The 26,983-nt window shown below is 41.5% G+C and overlaps 1 protein-coding gene across 1 annotated transcript in view; it reads left to right on the top strand.

Annotated features, from left to right (window-relative positions):
• The window catches only part of LOC135878147 (cytosolic phospholipase A2 epsilon-like), a 53,782-nt gene that overhangs the window by 12,260 nt on the left and 14,539 nt on the right, over positions 1-26,983 (top strand). Inside the window, exons 3-13 of the mRNA XM_065403731.1 lie at positions 1,048-1,120; positions 9,254-9,390; positions 12,658-12,789; positions 13,936-13,976; positions 16,409-16,451; positions 17,319-17,376; positions 19,020-19,186; positions 19,305-19,391; positions 21,130-21,167; positions 24,390-24,537; positions 26,193-26,329. Of these exons, the coding sequence (XP_065259803.1) occupies positions 1,048-1,120; positions 9,254-9,390; positions 12,658-12,789; positions 13,936-13,976; positions 16,409-16,451; positions 17,319-17,376; positions 19,020-19,186; positions 19,305-19,391; positions 21,130-21,167; positions 24,390-24,537; positions 26,193-26,329 (1,061 nt within the window). The remainder of the gene's footprint in view (positions 1-1,047; positions 1,121-9,253; positions 9,391-12,657; positions 12,790-13,935; positions 13,977-16,408; positions 16,452-17,318; positions 17,377-19,019; positions 19,187-19,304; positions 19,392-21,129; positions 21,168-24,389; positions 24,538-26,192; positions 26,330-26,983) is intronic.

Below are 26,983 nucleotides of genomic sequence, written 5' to 3'. Positions count from 1 at the left end.
CTGTTCATTCCTTCTGGGGCACCTGGCATTGGCCACTGTCAGAAGACAGGATACTGGGCTAGATGGATCCTTGGTCTGACCCAGTAGGGCCGTTCTTATGGCAGCGCAAGCAGTGGGATGGGCTAGCCATTCCAAGTACATACCTAGGATTTCAGAGGGATTGTACTTGGGCAGCTACCCCATCCCTCAGCTTGTGCCATTGCGGTTAACACTTCTATTTTTAGTGTGGTAGCTTGATGAAAGCTAGTTCTGCTTGAGCTAGAACTTACATCTCTGTGTTGGCATAATTGTTATGTTAAACAGGGTTAAACTTGCTGGTTTTATTTGAGTTTCATTTTGATATTCTGGTTTTGTTTGAACGTAAAATTCACACAGAATCTCAAGCAGCACAAACCCATATGACTCAGAACTGAAGGAAAGATTCTCACAAACTTCTGTACACTCACCGTTGAGTTTAGCTCAAGTCTACAAAGCACTTACAACAAATTACTTCAAAGCAATAAATGCACCATGGTGGGTAGCACAAGGGAGGTATCAAAGTACCTAATTTGAGGTTAGAAGAAACCTGGGGACCATGGAGTAAGTTTTTCCCTCTAGAAGGCTCCAACACACTAAAAAGAGCTTTGCTGAGAATACCTGCCACTTTCCTGACTCCTGTATCTGAGAAGACCAAACCCTGTGTACTGCAACTGTTAGCAGCGGGCTCCATAGAATTAAAATTGTGCTATTTGTTTAAAAAAAAAACCTGCAATTTTTCCTTCTTTCCCCTAAAAACTCAGTGAAAAAACCTAAACTCACAAGTATGCCCTGAATTTTTCAGAAAAAGACAGTTGCATTTCATTAACAATAAATACATAAAGGAATAAATTCATGATTCGTGATGATGATCCCTGATTTTGTGAATCTCTATATATCAGTCTAGAAAATGATTGATAAAATGTTCAGCAAAAATATGTTAATTGTCATACAATACTTGATTAGGTTCTTCATTTGTTAGGTATCGTGCTTTTAAATTTAACCTTTCTTTCATATATCATTCTTCTACAGATGGAATTATCTCCTTGTTACTTGCTCGCTGTAAGAATAATACGAATGAGAAATCTCCGTCGGGCAGATACACGTGAGTGTCTCTACTCTTCCTAGAAATTGTTCCTACTTCTGAAAGTAATCAGTGCACAACTGAACACTGCAAACACCATAAGTCAAAAAAAGAAAGTAATTGATATTACTAGGGTATACATAAACAGCTACAGTATCGCAGTATAGTTGATTATCAGAGCATGACCTAAGAACTAGTATTTATGTTATTGTGCAAGTATAACTAGTCAAATGACCTTCCATTTGTAGCAAGAAAGACAACATATTGTTCAAAACAAATTAAGAAGTGTCACAAGGTGTATTGTTTACCAGGAATGAAAAGGTACTAGTTTTTCTTTTACATATATATCAATATCATAAACCATGTGTTTCTGAAATAATCCAGCATCTCATATAAATAAAACATGATGGGCCAAATGCATCTTTGTTATTATATTATTGAAATAAATGGAGCTATACCCGGGTTAAGATTGCTCTGATTGGTTTTAAAGACAAATGTTTCTGTACTGTCTTCTACTGACAGGGCAGTTTCTAGAGTGCACTGAGATAATAGTCCATGCATTTTGGACAAGCTTAGTTTTAAAAAAGCAGTATTTTCATGCCCACCTGGCAACCTGTTTTTCTCCAATACACTTAAGAGAATCATCTTGACCTGTGAGTTTAGATGCACTTCATAAAGTTTGCTAAGATGCTTATTTCCTTTGGGGCTTATTTACTTTGAGATCTAATGAGACAGCTCTTTCCTTGTATTATAGACACTTTTTAAAAAAAAATGCATTCGACTCTTAGGTCAAAATAAGACAGTCATATAAAACATAAAGGGCCTGGTCCAATGTCTATTAAAATCAATGGGGGCCTTTCCATTCACTCCATTTGGGCATTGGATCAAGCTCAAAGTTTGTTTTGGCAACAGTTTATTACAGCTGACCACCTCAAGCTCGTGATCAATAACTTGCTACTACTATCCCCCCATACATACATGAAATAGCCAGGCCAAATCCTCAGCTGCCCCAAGCTGCCTCACCTGGCTATCTCCCCTGATTTTGGGGCTGCCCAAAGGTATCTGATATTATGTCTACACTAGAGACCTTACACCTTACTGTGTGGCCACTCTGTGCCGACGGGAGAGACCTCTCCTGTTGACATAATTAAACCACCCCCACCCAGCGACGGTAGCTATGTTGGCGGGAGAAGCTCTCCCACTGACATAGCGCTGTGCACACTGCTACTTATTCTGGCGAAACTTATGTTGCTCAGCGGGGTGTCTTTTTCACACCCCTGAGAGACATGAGTTTTGCTGACATAAGTGATAGTGTAGACATAGCCTAAATTAAGCTGGCTGCAGGGGTCCCATAAGAACAATTATACCAGCTCAGGTTTCGACAGAGCACTGTGCACTCTGACCCTCCCCCTCCCATCCTGACCATGCCCCTGACCTGCTTCTGTGTCCCTGAGGTGCCTCTTCTAAAGAGTGGTGAGGGAGCAGATGCTGTAGCGCTGCATACTCTGGCTTTATGCCCAGAGCCCTTGGCTGTCTCTTCGGGGAAGCTTTCAGGCCACTTTGTGCTGAGCAGAGCTGGAGTTGAAGATATGCCTATGCAGTCTCTTTCTTCCAAGGTCTGTACTTTTTAATCACATGTTTTCTCTCTTGGCTTCACCCTACGTGTGGTTTGTGCTCGGAATCTGAACACTCCCATATACTTTACCCTTCTTGGGTGTGCTTAGCTCTCTGGTTCTTCAAACTAAACCTTGCAGTATCTATCTGCAATGTCTCTGCTGCTTTACATGGGCATAGGGTTGAATTCAGAGGTGAATCTGAGGGAGTCCAGTGGGAATCGAAATTGGTGTTATTTGCACTTTTTTCAGGCCCCTCAATATGCATGTTATAGCAGTGTGGGCTCCTGTAGACTAAGTAGTTCTTGTTTACTTAGACTGTCTCATCATCACACCCACTTACCTGTATGTAACTTGTGCTCCTGCCCTGCCACATTACTTTTGAATTTGGCCCACTGAGTCAGAGTATAAATTGTATAACTCTCACACAGGTGGGGCTAGAAGAGAGGTATGCAGGAAAAAGAAACTAATACGAGAGTGTGAGTGCAAGCAGATCACCTCTGATTTAACTGGCACCTTACACCTTCCTCCATTTCCTTGACTACTTAAATCAATTTAAATTCCCTCTATGTTCTCTTACGCATTGGTAAGTGGGTGACGTAGTTACAAGAGACTCACATTTTCAAAAATAGGCACTGAGTTTGGTGCCTAGCTTGAGACATGTTCGGCCTGATTTTCAGAGGTGCTGAGTACCTGCAGCTCCAGAGATAAGGGGTGCTTCAGCAGCTCTGAAAATCAGGCCTAAGGTGGACACTAAAAAATGGAGATACCCCAAATCAACGGCCTCTTTTGAAAATTTAGGCTCAGGAAGTCTGTAAGTGTAAGGCAGTCTAGCTTACATCACTTTCCACATCACCTCTGCTCTTTGCATCTCTATTTGCAGTATGTTTTACTTGATGATAGCAGAAGGCAACTCTATTTTTTCCTCAGTTTTTACCTCTCTGATCTTGATTCTGATCCATTTACATTAAATGAATAACGAAGTTCTTTCTAAAACTATTACCCCCAATGCTAATGTTAATATTATTATTGGATAGCAATGGCTGCTGACCCAAAGGTGAATTCTCTTTATTTTCAAATGCTTGTCTAGCAATCTCATAATGGGGCAGCTATATATTACTATATGTAATGAAACAAGTACTATGTACATGGCATCTTTTAAAAATTCATGTGGAACAAAGAGTGATGGAATGTGATATGAAACAGGGAGGCGAAAAGACCTTGCCTCTTGCATGCAGGAAATGAGGTCTAAATTTGTCTCTTATCTATATCTGGGAAACTATTTTAAAATATAGATGGTCTGTAACCAGAACCTTCTTTTTGAATCAGTGCAGCTATGCTAGCATAGATAAAAGGATGTAGGGGGTATGATCCTGTTTACAGTGTTTTGATTATAGTATGGATGCAAAATGGCATGGTCTTGGGACCCAGTTTGGCTCCCCCACTTCCTCAGCAACTGAAATATTACAGTATATTGCATAGCACAGAAACTACCAGCATACACATAAGTTCAGTATAAAAGAATAAAGACAGCATTGCCTGCCAGGCCACACTCAGGAAAAAAATACATAAGCCAGGGTGCAAGAGTGGCGGGGCAGATTATTGTATATTTCAGAGGACTCTCTAGTACATAGCCAACAAATTTAATAAGGCCAATATAACTGGTCTGAAGACACCAAAGAAATACAAAGAGAAACAGCAGAACTAAAATTCATTTGCAAATTTAACACCATTAATCTGGACTTGAATAGGGACTGGGAGTGGCTGGCTCATTACAGAAGCAGCTTTTCCTCTCCTGGAATTGACACCTCCTCATCTATTATTGGGAGTGGACTACATCCACCCTGATTGAATTGGCCCTGTCAACACTGGTTCTCCATTTGCAAAGTAACTCCCTGCTCTCCATGTGTCAGTATATAATGCCTGCATCTGTAACTTTCACTCTATGCGTCTGAAGAAGTGAGGTTTTTACCCACGAAAGCTTATGCCCAAATAAATCTGTTAGTCTTTAAGGTACCACCAGACTCCTTGTTGTTTTTGTAGATACAGACTAACACGGCTACCCCCTGATACTTGACACCATGCAAGGCACTAAATTTAGCCGTATGGAGTGGAAATCCATCAACCTCAACAAAAAAATTTGCACAGATACAGACAGACATCATCTTCCTCTCCAAATGCAAACAGATGGACATCATACCAAATGGACTGAAGGTAAAAAATCCATTGCAATCAACATACTACACTGATTATGGTGAGAGACTGTGCCACACACTCTCAAAGAAACTGAGGAACCACCTGATCAGCATCCTGTACAGCAGACAGGAGAAGATCAAGAATGAGCTCTCAAAACTGGAGACTCTCATACAATATCAACCTTCCACACAAACTTCCATGTGGCTGGACTTTACAAAAATGAGACAAGCCATTTACAATGCACACTTCACTTCTCTACAGAGGAAAAAGGACAGTAAGCTATCTAAACTCCTACCTGCCACAGGGGGCTACAACAGTGGTACCCTCAACTCATCTAACAACATTGTCAATCTTTCCAACCACACACTTAGCCCAGCAAAAGAGTCTGTCCTATCTCGGGGACTCTCTTTCTGTCCCACCATCCCCACGAACACGTAGGGTGACCAGATGTCCCGATTTTATAGGGACAGTCCCGATATTTGGGGCTTTTTTTAATATGGGCTTCTATTACCTCCCACCCCCTGTCCTGATTTTTCACATTTGCTATCTGGTCACCCTAACGAACACGATACAGTTCTGCGGTGATCTGGAAGCCTACTTTCGTCGTCTCCGACTCAAGGAATATTTTCAACGCACCACTGAACAGTGCACTGACCCACAGGAACCCTTCTACCAACACTACAAGAAGAAGAACTCTGCGTGGACTCCTCCTGATGGTCGAAATGACAGACTGGACCTCTACATAGAGTGCTTCCGCAGACGTGCACAGGCTGAAATTGTGGACAAACAACATCACTTGTCCCATAACCTCAGCCGTACAGAACGCAATGCCATCCACAGCCTCAGAAACAACTCTGACATTATCATCAAAGGGGCTGACAAAGGAGGTGCTGTAGTCATAATGAATAGGTCGGATTATGAACAGGAGGCTGCCAGGCAACTCTCCAAGATCACATTCTACAGGCCACTATCCTCTGATCCCACTGAGGAATACCAAAAGAAACTACACCATCTGCTCAAGAAATTCCCAGCTACAGTACGGGAACAAATCTACATGGACACACCCCCAGAACCCCGACCAGGGGTATTCTATTTGCTACCCAAGATCCATAAACCCGGAAACCCTGGACGCCCCATCATCTCAGGCACTGGCACTCTTACAGCAGGATTATCTGGCTATTTGGACTCTCTCCTCAGACCCTACGCTACCAGCACTCCCAGCTATCTTCGAGACACCACCGACTTCCTCAGGAAACTACAATGCATTGGTGTTCTTCCTGAAAACACCATCCTGGCCACCATGGATGTAGAAGCACTTTACACCAATATTCCACATGAGGATGGACTACAAGCTGTCAGGAACAGTATCCCTGATGAGGCCACAGCACGCCTGGTGGCTGAGCTTTGTGACTTTGTCCTCACCCACTACCATTTCAGATTTGGGGACAACTTATACCTTCAAGTCAGTGGCACTGCTATGGGTACCCGCATAGCCCCACAGTATGCCAACATTTTTATGGCTGACTTAGAACAACGCTTCCTCAGCTCTCGTCCCCTAGTGCCCCTCCTCTACTTGCGCTACATTGATGACATCTTCATCATATGGACCCACGGAAAGGAGGCCCTTGAAGAATTCCACCTGGACTTCAACAATTTCCACCCCACCATCAACCTGAGCCTGGACCAGTCCACACAAGAGATCCACTTCCTGGACACTACAGTGCAAATAAGTGATGGTCACATAAACACCACCCTATACCGGAAACCTACTGACCGCTATACGTACCTACATGCCTCCAGCTTCCATCCAAGACACATCACACGATCCATTGTCTACAGCCAAGCCCTAAGATACAAAGCCCGAATTTGCTCCAACCCCTCAGACAGAGACAAACACCTACAAGATCTTTATCAAGCATTCATAAAACTACAATACCCACCTGGGGAAGTGAGGAAACAGATTGACAGAGCAAGACGGGTACCCAGAAATCACCTACTACAGGACAGGCCCAACAAGGACAATAACAGAACACCACTGGCCATCACATACAGCCCCCAGCTAAAACCTCTCCAGCGCATTATCCACGATCTACAACCTATCCTGGAAAATGATCCCTCACTCTCACAGACCTTGGGAGGCAGGCCAGTCCTCGTTTACAGATAACCCCCCAACCTGAAGAAAATACTCACCAGCAACTACACACCACACCACAGAAACACCAACCCAGGAACCAATCCCTGTAGCAAACCTCGTTGCCTACTCTGTCCCCATATCTACTCTGGCGACACCATCAGAGGACCCAACCACATCAGCCACACCATCAAGGGCTCATTCACCTGCACATCTACTAATGTTATATATGCCATCATGTGCCAGCAATGCCCCTCTGCCATGTACATTGGCCAAACCGGACAGTCCCTCCGCAAAAGAATAAATGGACACAAATCGGACATTAGGAATGGTAACATACAAAAGCCAGTAAGTGAACACTTCAATCTCCCTGGTCATTCTATTACAGATTTAAAAGTCACTATCATTGAACAAAAAAACTTCAGAAACAGACTTCAAAGAGAAACAGCAGAACTAAAATTCATTTGCAAATTTAACACCATTAATCTCGGCTTGAATAGGGACTGGGAGTGGCTGGCTCATTACAGAAGCAGCTTTTCCTCTCCTGGAATTGACACCTCCTCATCTATTATTGGGAGTGGACTACATCCACCCTGATTGAATTGGCCCTGTCAACACTGGTTCTCCACTTGCGAAGTAACTCCCTGCTCTCCATGTGTCAGTATATAATGCCTGCATCTGTAACTTTCACTCTATGCATCTGAAGAAGTGAGGTTTTTACCCACGAAAGCTTATGCCCAAATAAATCTGTTAGTCTTTAAGGTGCCACCAGACTCCTTGTTGTTTTCAAAGAAATACATAGTACCAAGCTGCATCTCTACAAAGACAGGTAAATCCTAACATGATATGCATGTAGTTAAAACCACCGTATGGAATGTGTCTCACTTTCTATAGAATAGTTTTGTCAAACACTGGTCATATTGACCAAGAATTGAATTATTGCCCAGATTAAAAAGACGTGCTTTGCACATAGAAGATTGCACCATGGATCTGGAAACAGCATGGAGTCACACAAAAGACCAAATTTTATGTTTCCATACTGTAGTATCCTGCACTTACTCTGGGATTATGAAACAGCAATGCTGGCACATTAAATCAGAAGTGTTTCATCACGGGCTCTTTTAAACTCTTATGCATATCAACTGGCATAAGATAATAAGGTTATGGGAAGAGGTTGCAAAATAATATCAAAGTGAAACTTTTAAATGCACAGTTTTGCTAGTTAGCTCACATCTATTGTCTATATTTAAGGCCCTTCATTTCTGGTTTTTATTGTTTTTAAATTTCCTGGGAATTTATCAATGTTTAATCAAAAAATGGGTGAAAATCAGGGCAAAAATTAATGTCACAGTTTTCTGGGTTAATACTGGGGGATAGGAGGACAGGAAAAAAGCAACACATATTGTAAGGGACCATTCAAGGTAGAGTGGCCAGTTACTACCTCTGCAGTTGTAGGACAAAAAGAGGGGGCTAGTGGGTTACAGATTATTGTAATAAGCCATAAATCCAGTGTCTCTGTTCAGTCCATGATTCTTAGTGTCTAGCAGAATAAAGAATTTAAGCTCCCAGGCTCGTCTTTTGAAAGTGTTGTGCAGGTTTCCTTTGAGGATGAGGACTGATAGGTCAGAGCGATTGCTTTGTGAAAAGTGTTAATCCATAGGTGATAGGGTGTTTGTCTTTTATCATTTTCCTGTGAGTTAATGGGCCATTCTACCTTGCTTCAACTGAAGTCAATGAAAGCTGTGCGCTGGACATATAAAGTGCTATATAATTCTAAGTACTATGAAAAACCAGCTCCTGGGCATTTCAAATTGGGCACCCAATTGGGACACTTTTACTTCAATCTCTCTGTGCCTCAGTCCCCCATCTGTAAAATGGGCATAATAGCATCCGTTAATCACACAGAGGTGATGTTAGAATAAATTAATTCAATTTTGTGAAGCACTCAGACAATATAGTGGTGGCAGGGGTTCTGTGGGAAAATAGTATGTGATCATGAAATTAAAGACTGTGTCATAATGCATATGCACATGAGAACCGAATTAAGGCACAGGCCTGCTGCTGAGAACCTGAGATGTTATACATAAGTTACCCTAATCTCTGTCTTTAAATAAATACAACTTAATTTTAGTGCAGTGCACTAATTTCTTCAGTGCCACTTAAGACGGGGAGTATTGATACATTAACATTTATGCTGTACCTCTTTTTATACAGTAAGCCATTCTGATTGCTACATCAACCTGTCATTGCCAACAGCTACATGTGAAAAGATCCAGACCAAAACTGTCAACGACTGCAGAAACCCAGTGTGGAATGAAACATTCTACTTCAGGATCCAGAGTCAGATCAAGGTAAGAAAGTAAGAATTCCCCTCTTTCAGCAGCCTGGAGATCTGTTACCACTTACGCAGAAGTAGGACTTTCAAGTCTTCTACAACCTGCAGTTTAAAACACTAGATGATTAAAATACCCCCAGTAAAACTCTTTTGAGGTCATTTTCTCATTTTTGATAACTATTGGTTTGGAGAATTCATATTTTAAGTGTCTGGGGTAAATTAAGATAGCTAAAATTCATTCTTAATAAAGAAATTGTTATTTTTCGGAGTTAATGGAAACTACACTAGTAAACAGGAGCCACAAAATTCAGGCTTATTCTTAAACTTCATTACCACACAACCCCCTACAGGCACTGAATGACAACATGCTCTGTGTAACACGGAGGGAAACAGTGTATCATCATAACAAATTCAGTGATCCTAGGAATTGTTACCTAACAATAAGTGCTAGTAACTATTCAGAATTTTGACCCCACGGGAAATTCTCATATTCTGAAATTCTTTTAATTCCAAATTGGGGGGAATCAAAATATTGATTGTTTTTTTTTTTTGTGGCATGGAAAGTTCCAAAAAAAACTTGGTTCGGAAATGTTGAAATGAAACATTTGCACATTTCCACAGCAAAATGTTTCACTTCAGTTTGTTGAATGAAATCAAAACATGTTGCTTCAGCTTGGCTCAACATTAGTCTGTATCCTCCTGAGCTACTGCAGTGCCTTATGGGAGTAGTAATTTTGGTGTCTCATGCCCCCATTCTCCTAAAAGGGCCAAAAGCCCCAGCTGGACTGCATCTCCTCGTATGAATCATGCTTGTTCAACCAGGATGAGTCTTCAGAGCATCATGGGAGATGGAGTCTAACCAGGAAGTCCAGTCCATAGAGGAGAATGGAGGTGCAAGGCACCCAAACTACAAATCCTATGAGGCATTGCAGCCACTCAAGCAAATACAGATTAATGTTGAATTAAACATTTCATTTAGATTTTTCCTAAAAGAAAATACAAAACTCCAGAAAAATCTACATTTTCCCAGAAAAGTTTTGATTTTGTGGAAACTGCATTTTCCATTAAAAAAAACAAACAAACAAAAAAACCCCACCAAAAAATAAACAACCCCCCAAACCCCAAAAACATTTTGATGAAGAATTCCCAACCAGCACTACTAACTACTGCTGAATTGACTGATTCTTTAGTGGATGTTATATACCGCAATGTTTTATCTACTCAATACCTGACAAATTTTGAACCATTAAAGCGTTGAGATTCCTCACGGATTTTTACTTTGCTGTTCTATCTGCCATCAGAGTGATTCAGTCTCAGAACACAATGCACTCCATTCAGCTGTGAAGCTGAGCCGGGAGGCCTGAATTGGTGAATTGTGTGCATTACAACTAAACTGAGGAATATGTAAGCCAGAAGAAGGGTTATTGTGGGAAAGCTGGTTGTATTGGGATAGAGAGGCCAGTGACTAGTGTCACATAAGGAACCTAATTTTCTACAATGAATTTAATTTCCCATACACATTTTGCTGTCAATAGAGTGTGCTGTTCTTTTATCCATAGAATACTCTTGCTGGAGAAGCCAGCACCGTTGGTAAGTTCTGTCAGCTGAACTGCAGTGATTCAATGAATTTACAGTTGCCAAATACTACGCTATATGTTGTCTCATTGTACTCATCTTTATACCATCTCTATAATCTTAATAAAATTACTCTGTCAGAAGAAAACAACAATCTACATTTTTTTTTGCATGTTGGTGTTTTTAAATATTAAATGACCAAAAGGATTCTAAGATCCAAATCTTTAAAAAACAGCTAAGGTAGTAATGACACTTCAAGTAAGTGATGGTGAAACTACATTGTTAGAATAGTAACAATAACACTTAAAAGTTATATGCCACTTATGTTCAAAGTGCTTTATACACATTAACTAGTTAAGTATTATATTAACTAACTGTCAGGACATTTAGTTATTAAGAAAAAAATATATGAAAACCTGGAAAATTTAAAGGTAAGGTTAAAGATCAAGTTAAAAATACCAATCATTTACAAGTCAAAAATGTTATAGTTTAGGTTAAAGCCTTTGTTAGCAGCTTGGTATCAAGCTAAAGTGCTGGGTAAACTGCAGGATATTTGGAATATTTCTTTAGTAAAAGGTATTTAATTTTTCAGCACACATATGGCATGTAAATATAATTTCCTTATATGTGACAACAAAAGATTTACTTGGTATTGCTGTGCAATTAGGCATAATAATATAAAATCCCCACATACAGCATTAGAATTGCATTTAGTAGGTACTTTACCATAGTAATTACTATGTCACCTGCATGCTGATGTGTAGAAAATAAAGCACATATTCTTATTACAGATTACATGGCATTTGCTTTGGCTCACTCTACCACTCAACGTAATTTGACAATAAATGAATTCTTGCAGTAACCACTGCTACACAATTCATAGGCAGTGTTCACCTACCTGCTCAGTGAGACTGTATCAATTCGACCAAGTATGTGGCCCTGAGCTTTGTGCTAGAGGACAGGTTTTGCTCTTTAGTTACAGGCTACCCATAGCGGTCCTGCCCCGGATCACACTGAAGTCAATAGCATCATTTGCATTGATGTCAATGGGAGCAAAATGGAGCCCAGTATGTGTGGCCTGTAACTTAGAGACAAATCCTTCCCCCTCTTCCACAAAGTGAAAAGTCCCATATGCAATGAAACTGGTGAGTTTATACTGCACAGGAGCAGGATTTGTGGGGTCATGGGGCCCTGTACAGTCCCATGCAGTGGAGGTTGGGCATGTGGCCAGTGTACCCACCATCATGCAGATCCACCAATCATTTCTCCCTGAACAGCAAGGAATGTAGGAGCAGCTGGGATTTGGCTTCTAACGAATTTTCTAGATTCCTTCAGTTTTTCCATTGTCTCTCTCATGATATCTTTCCTACACAGGGCATGACAATTAGGTTCCTGGCTGTCATGGAGTGCTAATATGTGACAATTCATTGGAGGGGCCTGGTTTCTTACTTATGCTGCGGAAACAGAATGTATCATTCACTCACATACCTAACTTATAGCATTTAAATTGAACTGGGGAGGAAACTGTATTACTTAGATTTAGAATAGATTTCTTCAAAGTTGGATATTTGCAAAATTTCCGTATCCCTTCACTTTTCTTCCTCTCCCTGCACAAGGTAAAAATAGACTGTCCCCAGGAGTCCCTGCTTCCTGGGCTCTGTGAAAGCCAGCATGTAGGATTGCTAAATCCCCTCATCTCCCTTCCCAGAACGTGCTGGAGCTGAGTGTCTATGATGAGGATGTCGTTACCCAGGATGATCACCTCTTCACTGTGTACTTCGATGTAGCTAAACTTCCACTTGGAGAAAGAGTTCTCATATACTTTAAGACTGACCCAAAGGTGAGATCCAAAATAATAGGCAGGGCTGGGTGAGAAAGACACACTTGCCTCGGTTTCCTGCCAGCTACTCATACTACTACTACTATTTTTCCTTCCTATGTCATGGATTGGCCAGCTATACCTCCAGTATGTCTCAGCTACTACACAGTAAAACTGCTTCACCTTTATACAGAGCAATTTGGCCTCAGCGTACTTGGCCAGTGGAACATGGCAAACATATGATGCTCTTGGCAAAGACCCTTTCTCCTGGTCTTGCCACTAAGAGCGAACCTCCCAGAGCCTGTCAACCCCAATGGCTGTAATCAGAGATCTGTTGTCCAAGTTTTCCATTAACCCAGCAACTGTGTGACTGTAACATCTAGATCTGGTACTAGTCTAAACTCAGCTAAAAATTATATACTCGGACACAATTTTCAAATACTGGCATCTGAATGAGATTTCTAAATCCCACATTTGGTCACTTAAATTGGCATTTAAAAACATGAATTCATATTTGAAAGGTAAATACAGGATCTAAATATATTTAAGTATCCTTATTTGGAAGACTGGGCTCTGTAGTTCACAAAAATTTTCTAAATGATTACATTACAATATCACATATAGCTGAAATGGAGTGGCATACAGCAGGAAAGCTTAGCATCTAGACATCTGGCCACTGTATTTATGTTTTAACAATATTGCTGGCATATTGGTGCTGTTGATGCAAATATAAGGAACATTGGGCAGGAGAGTTAACAATGTCCCTTAATCATTCAGTAATAGCAGTTGTTTTTTAACATTCCTCAGAGAGGTCAAAGAGATGGGGTAACAGGACATATAACCCTGTTAACCTTCCCATATTAATAGCAAGAGCAGCTACTGGGTAGTAGAATAATGTCAAGAACAAAAAAATTAAGACCCTAGAAGATGAAGCAAACTGCAGAGTGACTGACTCTACACCAAAAAACAAAAATGTGTGTTAATTTGCAGAAGCTTCATAGAGTTTTAGGCCAGAAGGGACCATTAAAACATCTCATCTGACCCTCTGTATTTCACAGGCCATTAAATTTCACTCACTTCCTCCTCTATTGCATACCAGAGAACAAACCCTGTAGGGAGAGAATAGCATATAGTGACTTCACTCATTTCTGTGTTTTTTATTTTTAGGCACAGGAGGAACTAGAGGTAGAATTTACCTTGGAGAGCATGTAAGTGAAATACAAATTAATTAGAAGATGCAAAAATTCAGAGAGTAATAAACCAGCAATTGGAAACCTGCTTCATATAATTGCTGCCTCCAAAGAAAATTGCCAGACCCATTGGATTCAGAACTCTAGTAAATTCCCCACTGGAATCATGTATACAGCTTATCTGTATCAGCAGAATCTGGGTGTTTGTTCTATAATCTGATCACCTTTAATGTAAAAAAATTCTTCCTGGCATTGGCGAGTCTCTGCACAACATCAATTTGTGGCCTAGTTATATTCTTCAGAAGACTTATTTGTATCAATCTTTTTATGTATGCTCAAGCTCAGATGTGGTGGAAAATCTCTTGACTCATACTTGTAAATTGAATTGTTTGGTTAATTTTTCATCCTAATTCATACTCACAAAGCTGAGAATCCTTTGTTTGCCACCCACAGCACCACTTCAGTCCCAGAAATTTTCTTCCCTATATACTAAATTGAATAATTAATAATTAATAATGATAAATAAATAATACAACATAGCTTTTTTCATCCATAGATCTCCATATGACAGGTGAGTCACATTGAGGTCACTCTCCTGCCTTAAATAGCTTTGCATATGGCGGGAACTCTTTGTTTCCAAACTTAGTTCCCACGCCAGTCAGTGGAAAAACACTGGTATTCCAGGATGGATTCCAGTACCAGGTGACTTGATCACAGGACCTTTCAGTCATAACTCAAAGGCTAGTTGTAACATCCTCAGGAAGCCTTCCCAGGAAGGTGGGAGATTAGCATCTTCAAAGGCCTATTATTCTGTCTAATGGCTTTTCCTCACAGTGAGCCATCTAGACCAGTGGTTTTCAAACTGTGGGTCACTACCCAGTATTGGGTCGCAGAACGTAAGGCCCTGGGTCACGGCAGCTCTGGTCAACACCACCGACCAGGCCATTAAAAGTCCCGTCGGCAGTGCCGCCCGGCTAAGGCAGGCTAGTCCCTACCTGTTCTGACCGCACTGCCCCCTCAAAGTGGCCAGCAGCGGGTCTGGCTCCTAGGTGGGGGGGCTATGGGGCTCCGCATGCTGCCCCCACCCCGAGCACTGGCTTCCCACTCCCATGGGCTGGTTCCCTGCTAATGGGAGCTGCGGGGGGGAAGGGGGGGGAGCGGTGCCTGTGCCTGGCAGCCGGACCTGCTGCTGGCTGCTTTTGGGGCACAGAGTCTTTTGGGTCTGCGGTGCCAGGACAGGCAGGAAGCTGCCTTAGCACCCCCACTGCACCGCTGACTGGGAGCCCCCCAAGGTAAGCTGATGTCCCAGCCCTGTGCCTCAATCCCCTGCCCCAGCCCTGAGCTCCCCCCAAACCCCTTCCTGCACCCCAAACCCCTCATCCCCGGTCCCACCCCAGAGCCTGCACCCCCAGCCCAGATCCCTGACCCCCTCCTGCACCCCAACCCCCTGCCCCAGCCCTGAGCCCCCCCCAAACCCTCCTGTACCCCAAACCTCTCATCCCCGGCCTCACCCCAGAGCCCTGACCCCCTCCCACACCCTAACCCCCAGCCCAGAGGCCCCTCCCACACCCTGAACCCCTCATTCCCAGACCCACCCTGCAGCCCTCACCCCCACACCCCAACCCTCTGCCCTAGCCCTGAGCCCCCCCCCCACCCTAAACCCCACAATTTTCTTCAACTGGGTTGCCAGAAAAAAAGTTTGAAAAACCACTGCTCTAGACTGATTGCATTCTGACTGGTGGGCATTCCCCACACGTAAACCCACTTGTAATTGATACACAGTCAATATTCCTAACTTCAGATACAGAAATGATACATGCATACAAATAGGATAGTCATATTCAGTAAATCATAACCTTTCCAATGATATCTCACATGCCTTATCTTGCCCAAAATACATCTTAGTTATGTCATAATCACATCATAACAATATCTCTATGAAGAATATGGGGGTGTAGTGTCACACTTAGAATCAAGACACTTCCCAGCATGTATATCCTAGTGGACTAGCATAATGTTGGTAGATTAAATGTACTTGACAACATGGCCTGTCCTGAGAGGTGGAATTTAACTTGCTTAACTAAGAGTCCAATTTACATGGTTATGGGACTGTGAGAGCACTGTGAAAAACTATTTAGCCCCATTATCAAGCATGATCGAAATTGTTTTTAAATTGTGATTTCTTCATATCAATCAGTTTTGGCACAATGGTAAGGCTCTGCTTAGAAGAACAAGAATAACAGGAACTGTAGCAGGTGTGCATAGTCAAAGCAAGCATTGTGAGGAACTTTGCATCACATGTCTGCCACAGTTACTCTTGTTGCCTGGTCTTCGCTATCACTCCCAACACTTCCATATGAGTGACAAGCAAGATAAACATCCAGGGGGAAAAGAGTGGTCACCTTATTTAACCTAGCAGTGAAATATGTATTTTTCATTTTGTTTCCTAGTTCAGGTCCTCCTGAAGCCATCATAACTAATGGAGCACTAGTGGTAACTTTTTGTTCTGTGATCTTTCCTGTCATATAGCAATACTGGTAATACAGGTGGGACTAGAGAAGCTGTGAGCAGCTCCACAGTCAGCAGGCCAACACCCTCTCTTTCCTGTTGAGATAGGCTGGGAATGAAGTAACTATGATTTCTCGGCTATTCAGCTGTTTCACCCTATTTCTTAGAGTGTATATCCTAGAGTGTCCCACTATAGGAGAGGCTGTGATTGGAGTAGCTGTGAGTTCCCTCAAGCCAGCACTCTTCCAAAAATGTACACAGTAACTCCTACTTGCAAAAACTGGAAGTGGTATAACTGTGAACCTCCTCACAGCCAGTTCACCCACCCCATTCCCTACAGTGGGAGACGCTGAGATAGGTGTAGCTGTCAGCTCCCCCCAGACATCAGTCCACCACAATTTCATACAGTGACAGAGGAACTACCGCCACCTAAAAATTCATAACAATATTTTAGACAAGGGCTGTTTCCACCAATGACTCCTGTGCTCTCAGTAGATTTCTCTAATTATGTTTTTGCCTTGTTTGGTCTTTTGTATCCCTGTTAGGACCCTAAAAGTGCTGCCATTTTGCATCCTGACACACTTAACTCTAGACACCATTTAGTTTGTCATCAGCCCCCACTGACGATTAGATATGACTCCCCCAGAGCCTTTCACTTTCACTCATCATTGACTAGAGGGCTTAATGCTGAGCAGTGCCAGGCAATTAGCTCTTCCAGGGACTGAGAGTGCTGCCTTCACAGTGTTCAAACCCCACAGCCAGCTCAGACAGTAATAGATTAGGATGGGGAATGGAATCTCGAACTGAGACATTCTCTGTGATGAGTTGTTTTATTGTTCTTCTCTGTTACAGTCTCGTGCACTTTGCTGTTTGGAAGTTCAGGTGGATGAGAAGAAGCAGCAGAAATCAAGTGAGGTTACTGCTTTATTAACTGGCTGTTAATAACCAGATCCTTACACTGCTATAGTGATATGTGTTCTATAGATCATTACAATAAATGCATGGAATAAAATAATATTTTCAAATTATTTGAACTTTTTAACAACTACAGAAAGATGCGTGATCTCTGTTATGGATTACATTGACTCCATCACATACATCTATGTGGCTGTATGCAAACAGCCTACATTAAAACAACACTAAAGAGAAGATTTTAATCACACAAGTGTCAGGACATTCAGAGTTATGTTTCTATGATAGCAGCCTTAACTTTGGTCCCTTGCATTAGCTGATGTATATTACAACATGGTTTTCATTAGCAAACAGGAAATAATTCAGAGCCCTAAATTTTTGCATCTTTAATTACAGAAAGGAATTCAGAGTCTTTGTATTGTATTATTTTATTTATTAAACTATTGTATTAGTTTAACATGCAATAAACAAATCCATTGTAGAGCATCCATGCCATGGTGTAGAATTGGGGCAAGACCACCACACAAACCAACAAAACCCATAAAGGTAGATTTCTAAATCCAGATTTAGTGCCAGAACAATTTTCAGATGTGCTGAGCAGTCAGCATTATGATGCTATAATAACCCATGTAAGAACTATAAGGAAGATTATTATAATATCAACTTATTGTCTGTGAAGGAACTAAACATAAAACAAATGGAACCAAAGAAACAAGTCTATGAGGTCATTTAACAAGAACTCTTGGTTAATGTGTACGATATAAAATGCTATAGTAGAAATTTGTTTCACTGGAATATAGTGCAAAAAAATTTCCATTTAAAACCCCATGCGTATGAACCCCTTCAATACAAATCTCCTTCTTATCCTAATTTCAGCTACATCCCACCTATGTATATCATTTGTCAAAAATCTTGCTTGATTATTTTAATCCCTTTGATTCAAATATTTTTGATGTCTCCATGTCATATTGAATAAATCGCTCTGTATTGTATGGCCTAAATTTTTAAAAGTGATGGTGATATTAATGTTAAACTGAAGACATCTGAAAAGGACCTGATTTTCAGTAGGCAGGTGCTCAGTACTTCCTAAAAGTCAGGCTCCCTCAAGGTGTCTCAAATTGGGTACCCAAAATCAGGCATCACTTTTGAAAATGTAAACCTATGTGTTTTGAGAGAGAAAAGAGCGTATTTCATACATTACAATCATGGAACAAGGGCAATAAAATACAGTGTGTTGCGGAAAAGCTTGAAGAGATTGTTTAGTGTATCATACAGACACTTATTATTACAGACAGAAGTTGACTATTTTATGCAGATCATATTTAGTATTAATATTTTAGTAGATGAGCTACAGCTGTGAACCGGAATTAACTACCATGTCCAGTTTTTTAGTATGAAAAAGCATGGTAGTTATTTTTCATGAGCATTAGTTCTTTCACACTTGTATACATTAGGTTTCATTTTGTTTAGCTGAGTAGTAGGCTTTTTCTAGAGGGATTATGTTTTTCTTGGCTTATTAGATGGACTCTTTGAATGCAATATAGAAAACTCCTAAGTATTTTCTTAAATTTGATCATGTAAGCATAATTTTGCAGTCAGATAATAATAAGGTTCTCTGTGTGCTTTTTCTTTTTCCATCAGGGAAAGACCTCTCCCTCACGGTGAAAAGTTCCTATGAAGGAACACAGGATCTTACACTGGGCCCTGATGCTATCATTAGCCCTTCATTTCCTACCAAGTTCCACTATGTCAAGTATATGGAGCCAACACTGAATGTTATGCTACCGAAGAAGAAGCGTTACAATGCTGTATGTTATAACTGTCCTTTATAAGCATAATAGTAATATGTAGATAACAGGATCTATTTTGATGGGGGAGCAGGGTAAACCTTTCCTTTTTGTGCAAATAAACTTTTTTTCCCCCCAGCGTACCTGTACCTACACTATAAACACAGGCTCCCCAGTTGTAATGCTGAATTCGCTCCCCATGGGAGAGAGAGTAACAGTAGCAGAGGTGAGTTCCGGCTGCCAGCCTTTAGGAATTAACAGTGACCCATTAAAAAATTATAATGTAAGAATAAAGAGCTAGATTATCCCCTCCCACAGAAAAAACCTGCAGGAGGGTACTAAGAGGGAGAAAAACTCTATGAATTTCTCCTCAGACCTTGGAGAAAGGAACTGCTTCCTTCTCCATGGAGCTGGGATCTGTGCTGCAGGGATGACTACAGCTTCTCTGGCTCCTTTTTCCATAGCAGCATAGGCGCTGCTCAAGGCCATGTTGTCATTTGGCTGGGTCATCTTGCACATGCTAACAGAGGATACAGAGATGGATAATACAGCTGAGTTCAGAGCAGAGAAGGGTGTCACTGAGTATGACGCCTCCCTTGCTCCATCTCCACCTCCCATAAACAGTTTGCTGAGCCCCTTCTGCACTGAGCAAGCATCCGTAAAGGGACATTTTGTGGGGCTGGTGAAGGGGGATGGTGCCACAGCGTTGTCTTTTCAGTGTCCAGATCTCCAAGAGACAATTTGGGCCAATGCGATTAAAAAAATACTGGTGTTGTGTAAATGTGTCTTGAACTGTCCTTTAAAAAGAGGAGAGGCAGGCTGGACAGCAGGGAGCCCCAATTCCCCAGCCTGTATGTATTCTGCCTCCTTAATTCCCCAGCCGCACTCCCTCCCCCTCCCCAACTCTGCCTCTCAGGACAGCTCCTCAGCTATACAGTAAGCTGGCCAGTCTGCCTTCATAGATTTAGAGGCAACCGTTGTCCTTTTGCTTCAGATGAAGAGGAGTTTCTTGGTACAGTTTATAATATCTGTCTTGCCATCAGTGCTATCCATCTAGCTCTCTCTGTCTCAGAAGGGTGTATTGATGTCAACTATATGTACAGCACATTGCACTAAACAAAACAAAAAAATACAGACACACAAAGAAATATTATAAGGACTGTAACAACCACATTTTTAAACAATAGAGGCTAAGATTCACATGCAACAGGCTTACACATATTTGCACACAGAAACCTGTCCACTGCATATACAGGTAGAAAATGTGTATGCAAATACCAATTAGCATGGTTAGCATGTGCAGTTAATTGCTTTGCCTGCATAAATGTGGGCACAAGCACTTCAATTTCCCCCAAAAATATTACTTCTAAGAAAAAATGAAATGTTTCTCAGTCTGGAAAACCTTTTTGAAACAACCTGGCATCCAATATGCTTCCTAACCACAGAAACAAGCTCCAGTTCTGGTACTTCAGGCTTTTGAGACTCATACGCTAGGCTTCCATTCTCTGCCTTAATCATGAGCCTTTCTGCTGGGGCCTGGTATATCTTATTTTCATTTGTGCACTGTCTAATACACAATAGATCTTTGACTGTTTCTAGTCAAAGTCTTGCAGTTATGAGACTGAATCTGGGAGCTTCAGGATTTCACTCTTCATTGTGTTTGATGGTTTGCATAATTGAATGGGCACTGGAGGGAACTGGCTGGTGCCAATGAGGTCACAGTCAGGTAAATTGGTACAGTTGTCTGAAACCTTTGGGGAATACTGAGCTACTAAGAATAAATTCTATTACAAATAAATTAGTGGTTTTGAAGCTATATACATCTCTTGGATTAGTGGGGGACTCAATTTTGTGGCTGCTGTGCCTTGTTGGGGAGCAAATAAATCTCACTCTCAAGGCTGAAGGGAAGGAAGGAAAGCTTAAAACTATGATTGTACCTTCATAGTTACATTCTTGTTTTTCAGGAGAAAAGATTTGATTTGCATGTGAAGGCAGAAGACTGGTAAGAGCTTTTCTCCTGTTTCTTTGGATGCCAGTGACATTGTCAGCCAAGCTTTGCCCGTGCCACTTTCTGCATTTTTAAAAAAAACAAACATTTTTGGATTGAAAACTAGAATGTATTTTTTAAAAGAATGCACAACACATACCCAATATATGACACTGGACATTAGATAGAAACTACATTAGACAGGGTAGCTAGCAATTTGTGCACACACTGACTGATATGTTGCCCACTTCCTTAGTGTTATCCATAATCTTATGTAATATATAGCTTGGGCAGATTAAGGCCCCAATTCAAGAAAGCATCCCTATTCAGGAGAGCACTAACGTACCTACTTAAAGTTAAATACATTCTTAAGTCCTTTCCTGAACAGGGAGAGGCTTAAACATGTACTTTAGTGCCTTCTTGAAGCGTGGCCTTAATCAATCACAATACAGCAACATTTATTCTTTTTCTGCATTAAAAAAAGGCTTTTTAGTTCTGTGTACAGCAGTCACTGCAGAATAGCACATGATTTTCATAGGGGAGTCCCTCACCACCACTGCCATCTTGATCAACTTGTCTGACAATAATGACTAGTTTCTGCTGCTCAAGCTGATGAAAATACCTCAGGCTGCCAAACAATAAACTTATCTATAACTTTCTTTTAGAATGTGTAACTAATTTCAAAGCAGTCAAAAATTATATACCCACTATACCAAGCAGTTCAATTTAGTGTTATATCTGCTTATTAATTTATTTATCTTCCAGTCACAGCACCAATAACAGCCCTGTATTACTGAGTTCACTAAATATAATCACTAAGGGTAGGTCCACACTACCCGCCCAATTCGGCGGGTAGAGATCGATCTTCTGGGATCGATTTATCGCGTCTCATCTGGACGCGATAGATCGATCCCAGAAGCGCTCCCCCGTCGACTGCGGAACTCCTGCTCGCCGAGAGGAGGAAGCGCTGTCGACGGGGGAGCCTGCCTGCGCCGCGTGGACCCGCAGTAAGTAAATTTAGTTCGATCTAGGAAACGTCGACTTCAGCTACGCTATTCTCGTAGCTGAAGTTGCGTTTCCTAGATCGATCCCCCGCCCCAGTGTGGACCTGCCCTAAGGGTACGTCTTCACTACCTGCCGTATCGGCGGGTAGCAATCGATTTATCCGGGATCGATATATCGCGTCTCGTTAAGACACGATATATCGATCCCCGAACGCGCTCACCGTCGACTCCGGAACTCCACCAGAGCGAGCGGCGGTAGCGCAGTCGACGGGGGAGCTGCGACCGCCAATCCCGCGCCATGTGGACCCCAGGTAATTCGATCCAAGATACTTCGACTTCAGCTACGCTGTTCGCGTAGCTGAAGTTGCGTATCTTGGATCAATCCCCCCCCAGTGTAGACCAGCCCTAAGGGGCAAACCCTTCCCAACTGCACCAAGCCCAAGTAGCTGGGTTCTGTGAGTGGGGAAAAAGGAATTCTCTCTCTGCTCTGGTTCAGCAGTGTAAAGTAGCTGCTCCATGCTTACCAGTACTCTTCTAAGGCTGTCATAGCTCATGCTGTTGTAACCCACACACCTTCTGGGTGGGATGTTCTGTCCCATCTTGTGGCACCGAGACCACTTAGAGAGAGATTAATGAGTCTTCTACAGCCTTAGCTAACAGCCATATGGCTGTTAGCTCATGCAGTAGAGGCTCACGCACTAAGCTCCAGAGGTCCCCGGTTCGATCTCGATGATGACCGGGGTCTGTTGGTGTTACACTGTTCTCTTCCCCCTGCATTCTGTCATGAATGTTCTGGTGGATCTGAATAGTGATGGGTCCACTGCCTCCAGCCTAGCCCTGTCCTGCCCACATTCTTTGCTCTGTAAGCCAGTCCTTAGGATGCACAGCAGCTCAGATTCCCTGTATAGAGTCCACAGATCTCATCCTCTCCATGCCGCAGAACCTTACAAGTAGCATTGTACCAATGGCCATCTGCAGCCACTGAGCTAGGGACAGGATTTTCCCTTAATATAGCTGGTGCAGCTAGATATGGGGATCTGCATCTGATGAGGAAAGGATAATCCTACTAATCACCATCAAAAACTATGTTAATATAAAATGAAAAATAGTGTAGTGCTGCATGACTCCTGATCTGCATGGCACTCCAGTACCGAACTCTGCTGTAAATGGTGACTTCTGCACCAGCGCAACATAAATTCAGAACGAGTTTGCATTGCATTAAATATTTAAATGAATATTACAGTCAGTGCAGTGAACTTCTAAAATTGTTTATTGCAATAAAAACCTCATTATCCATTTCATAATGCAGCAGAAATTGCAATTCCAATGTAGAATTTAGCACAGAAATAAGAAAGTTGTGCTAAATAATTTAGGTCCAGATTGTTGAGGCTACACAGGATTCTGCTTGTAACTAATATTTTGTTGTTGAATTTTTCAAGCCTTTAGTCCAAAAGTTAATTTCATTTGAAATGCTGAAGAAAATCCACGTACCTGTTTCTGAGTTATCTTGGTGAAGGAAAAAAATGTTTTCTATACACTTTTCATCTTTGCACTTGGATAACTTTAAAAACAGTTTTGTTTTTAAAATTTAAATTTGACATGCCCATAATTTTCCTCCTTGAGTAAGATTGTGCTTTGCAATTTGTGACTAAAACTAGACATGAAAGAAATCTACTAGTGCTTAGCTATGAAAAGCCATGCTTGAGTAGGAAGTTTAGAGTTTCTAGAGTGAAATCCTGGCCCCACTGAAATCAATGACAAAACTCCCATTTACTTCAATAGGGCCAGGATTAAACCCTGTATCCTGTATGGACTGCTGCCAGGAGAGGGCGTCATGATTACATATACTTCAGAGATGTTAAAAATGTAAATGTAATTCTGTGGTAGTATTTAGCCACAAGAGGGTGATGACACTCCACCAATTTTATAGTCATCATTCAAGAGGCTCCTATGAAAATTTGGCCCTTTAGGTTTTTAACCTTAGAGGTAAAGCAGAAGTTCCACTTCAGTAAATTGCAACAATATATAACTTTAGCTAATTTTAGAAAATAAAATTAAAATATCAGCTAATACTGACATCATCCTCTTCTCTGCTTATTATGTTACATCAACCTGATTATATAGGGGTGTGGAAAAGCTTTGTCTATACATATGTTTAGGGTTTTCTGTAGTGTAAGTCCTGAAATTGACTATGAATATTAATATGTAATAAGAATGCATGTGTTTGTCCTAGTCATTGTTCCTGTCCACAAGACCTAGATGTGCGCATAGGGTATGACCTGTGTGCAGAGGAGAAGGATTTCCTGTGCAAAAGAAAGAAGTATGTTGCTGCTGCCCTGAAAAACGTTCTCCAGCTAGAAGAGGACCTGCAGGACCATGAGGTATGTGAAGTGGAATCCTGGGTGTCCACTCTCTCCTTCCCTCATGTGAGTGCTCAGCAAACTGGACAGCAAATGTGGCTAATAAACAAATAATAGCTGGAGCATGTGCAACCCCTGTACCTAAAACAACGAGGAGTCCTTGTGGCACTTTGGAGACTAACACATTTATTTGGGCATAAGCTTTCATGGGCTAGAACCCACTTCATCAGATGCATATATATATATATACCTGCTACTGTATTTTCCACTCCATGCATCTGATGAAGTGGGTTCTAGCCCACGAAAGCTTATGCCCAAATAAATTTGTTAGTCTCTAAGGTGCCACAAGGACTCCTCGTTGTTTTTGCTGATACAGACTAACACAGCTACCCCTCTGAAACCTGTCACCCTGCAGCTACGTGTTTCTGTTCCAAAAGACTCTTAAGTTATGTTTTCATAAGTATAAAAATTATTGTTGTTGACACTTTTTCTGAACAGGTGTATCCTCTCAGCCGTTTGGGAGGTAAACTTGAAAGCTGGGTTAGATAGTTGCCTTTCAGGCGTCTGCTGAAGGTTTCCTCGATTTTCCATATGGCTAAGATGACTACACTATGTGTGGCTCCCAAACTGTATTGAGTCACATACTAGCTTCTTAAAAAATTGTTGTAAAGTGAATGGATGGAACATTAAGCTTACGTGCTGCCAGTGGTACTAGTACCAGAGTTTCCGAACCCCTGAATTCTAGGCCAATTGCAAAGACCTCAGTTACTTAGCTAATTAAAGACTACTGTATCTAAATGCAATCTGTGTCTTAGAAGTTTGTGCAGTGCAGTGGCACATATGAGACACATATAACTCCTGGCCTGGTGTCTGACTGCCCAGCAAGGGGTCCCAGTGCTGCAGAGGCAGCACAATGAGGTCTTTATGAGGAAGGAGCACCATATGTGTCTCTCATATGTCTGGCCATTTTGTAATATGTACACCATCTCCAGTTCTGGGGCTCGTACCTGTGTGTTCCATTCTTGTCCATAAGTGGTCTTGAATGATAAATACCCATGCACATTAACTAAACTAATTAGCAAGTATTTAATGCATTGCTTGAATTCCATCAATTGCGGAGTGAGTGATAAACCCCTTCAAGGGGGCTCAGTTAACCTCTCCAGTGAATATTTTTTAAAACACCTGCTCTCTGTCGCAAGCTTGTAAATTCCAAAAGCAAAATTTCTGTTCGTTTAAGTAACTTAATGATCCTGAAAAAAAAAAAAAAAAAAGGTCCCTGTCAGGGGTGATTAAACAATATTTTTGAATTTTCTCACAGGTTGATAAGGAGATTTAAAAAAAGAAAGGGGGAATAGAATAGAATGAAGCAATAAGGAAATGAAATGGCTGGGGGTGAATACTACATTTCTTGCATTAATAAAAGCACCTGAATTTACTATGATTCCTGCCCTTCTCTATAGAGGCGGGGTTGACCCATTGGGTTTGGATCCATATCTGATTCCGAGGGAAGATGTATTTGGATTTGCTGTTCCAGTTCTGATCCAATAAACAGAGAGGCCTTAACTATGAAATTTTGGAATTGAACTGGGTCCAGTGTTCCATTTCCGGTCCATTTCCAGTTCTGAGTAATCATGTGCGCTTGGTTTGCACTATCTTTCTGTCTTTGTGTTGAACAGATTCCAGTGGTGGCCATCATGACAACAGGTGTTGGAATGAGATCATTTACAACGACATATGGCAGTCTATTGGGTCTCAAGAAATTAAATGTCTTAGACTGTGCAACATACCTGAGTGGTTTGTCTGGCACGACGTGGTAAGCAGAACGCAATCAGGGGTTTTATTTAATCTTTCTGTAAGATGTTGATACAAAGAGCTCTGGTAAAAAAATATCATGGAGATGCTAATAGCAGCTCTCCATCATAAAGATTGTAATCCTATTTCTATTATGGAGAGCCTCCATAGGTCAGGGTGCAACCAATTTCCATTATAAAACCTTATTTTAGCCCTTCCCCATAAGTTGTCTTGACATTTTGGTTTGGTCTGAAAATTGCCAGAATGGCTGTGAAGATTCTGCAAAATTTGAAGAAAATCTAACACTGCTTTTCAGTTACAGGTCATTAAATATTACCTTAATTTGAAAGTTTGACTTTGTCTAACATTTCTTTATCTGCCTCTTGCTCAAAATGACTTATTACATCTTCCAGCTTTCCATCTACTGCAGTTAAAATCCTTTAATATGTTGCACCAGCTGTATCTGAAGAAAATGGGTAGTGTTTAAGCACTGTTGTTAGGGATTTGTTGTTGTTTATAGCTTTGGGTCCAAACCTGTTTCCACTGTTGTCCGTTGCTGGTTGGGACTACCACTACTATGAGGTGGGGCTGGTTGGCTGTACAATGGAAGCATGGCAGTGCAGTGTGCATATTCGTCCTGTATGACATACATTTGGGATGGGATCAACTATCCCTC

This window comes from Emys orbicularis, chromosome 4 (assembly GCF_028017835.1).
Source record: "Emys orbicularis isolate rEmyOrb1 chromosome 4, rEmyOrb1.hap1, whole genome shotgun sequence".
Taxonomy (NCBI): Eukaryota; Metazoa; Chordata; order Testudines; family Emydidae; genus Emys; species Emys orbicularis.
Note: the sequence above shows the minus strand (reverse complement) of the source record. Positions and strands in the feature narration are given on the sequence as shown.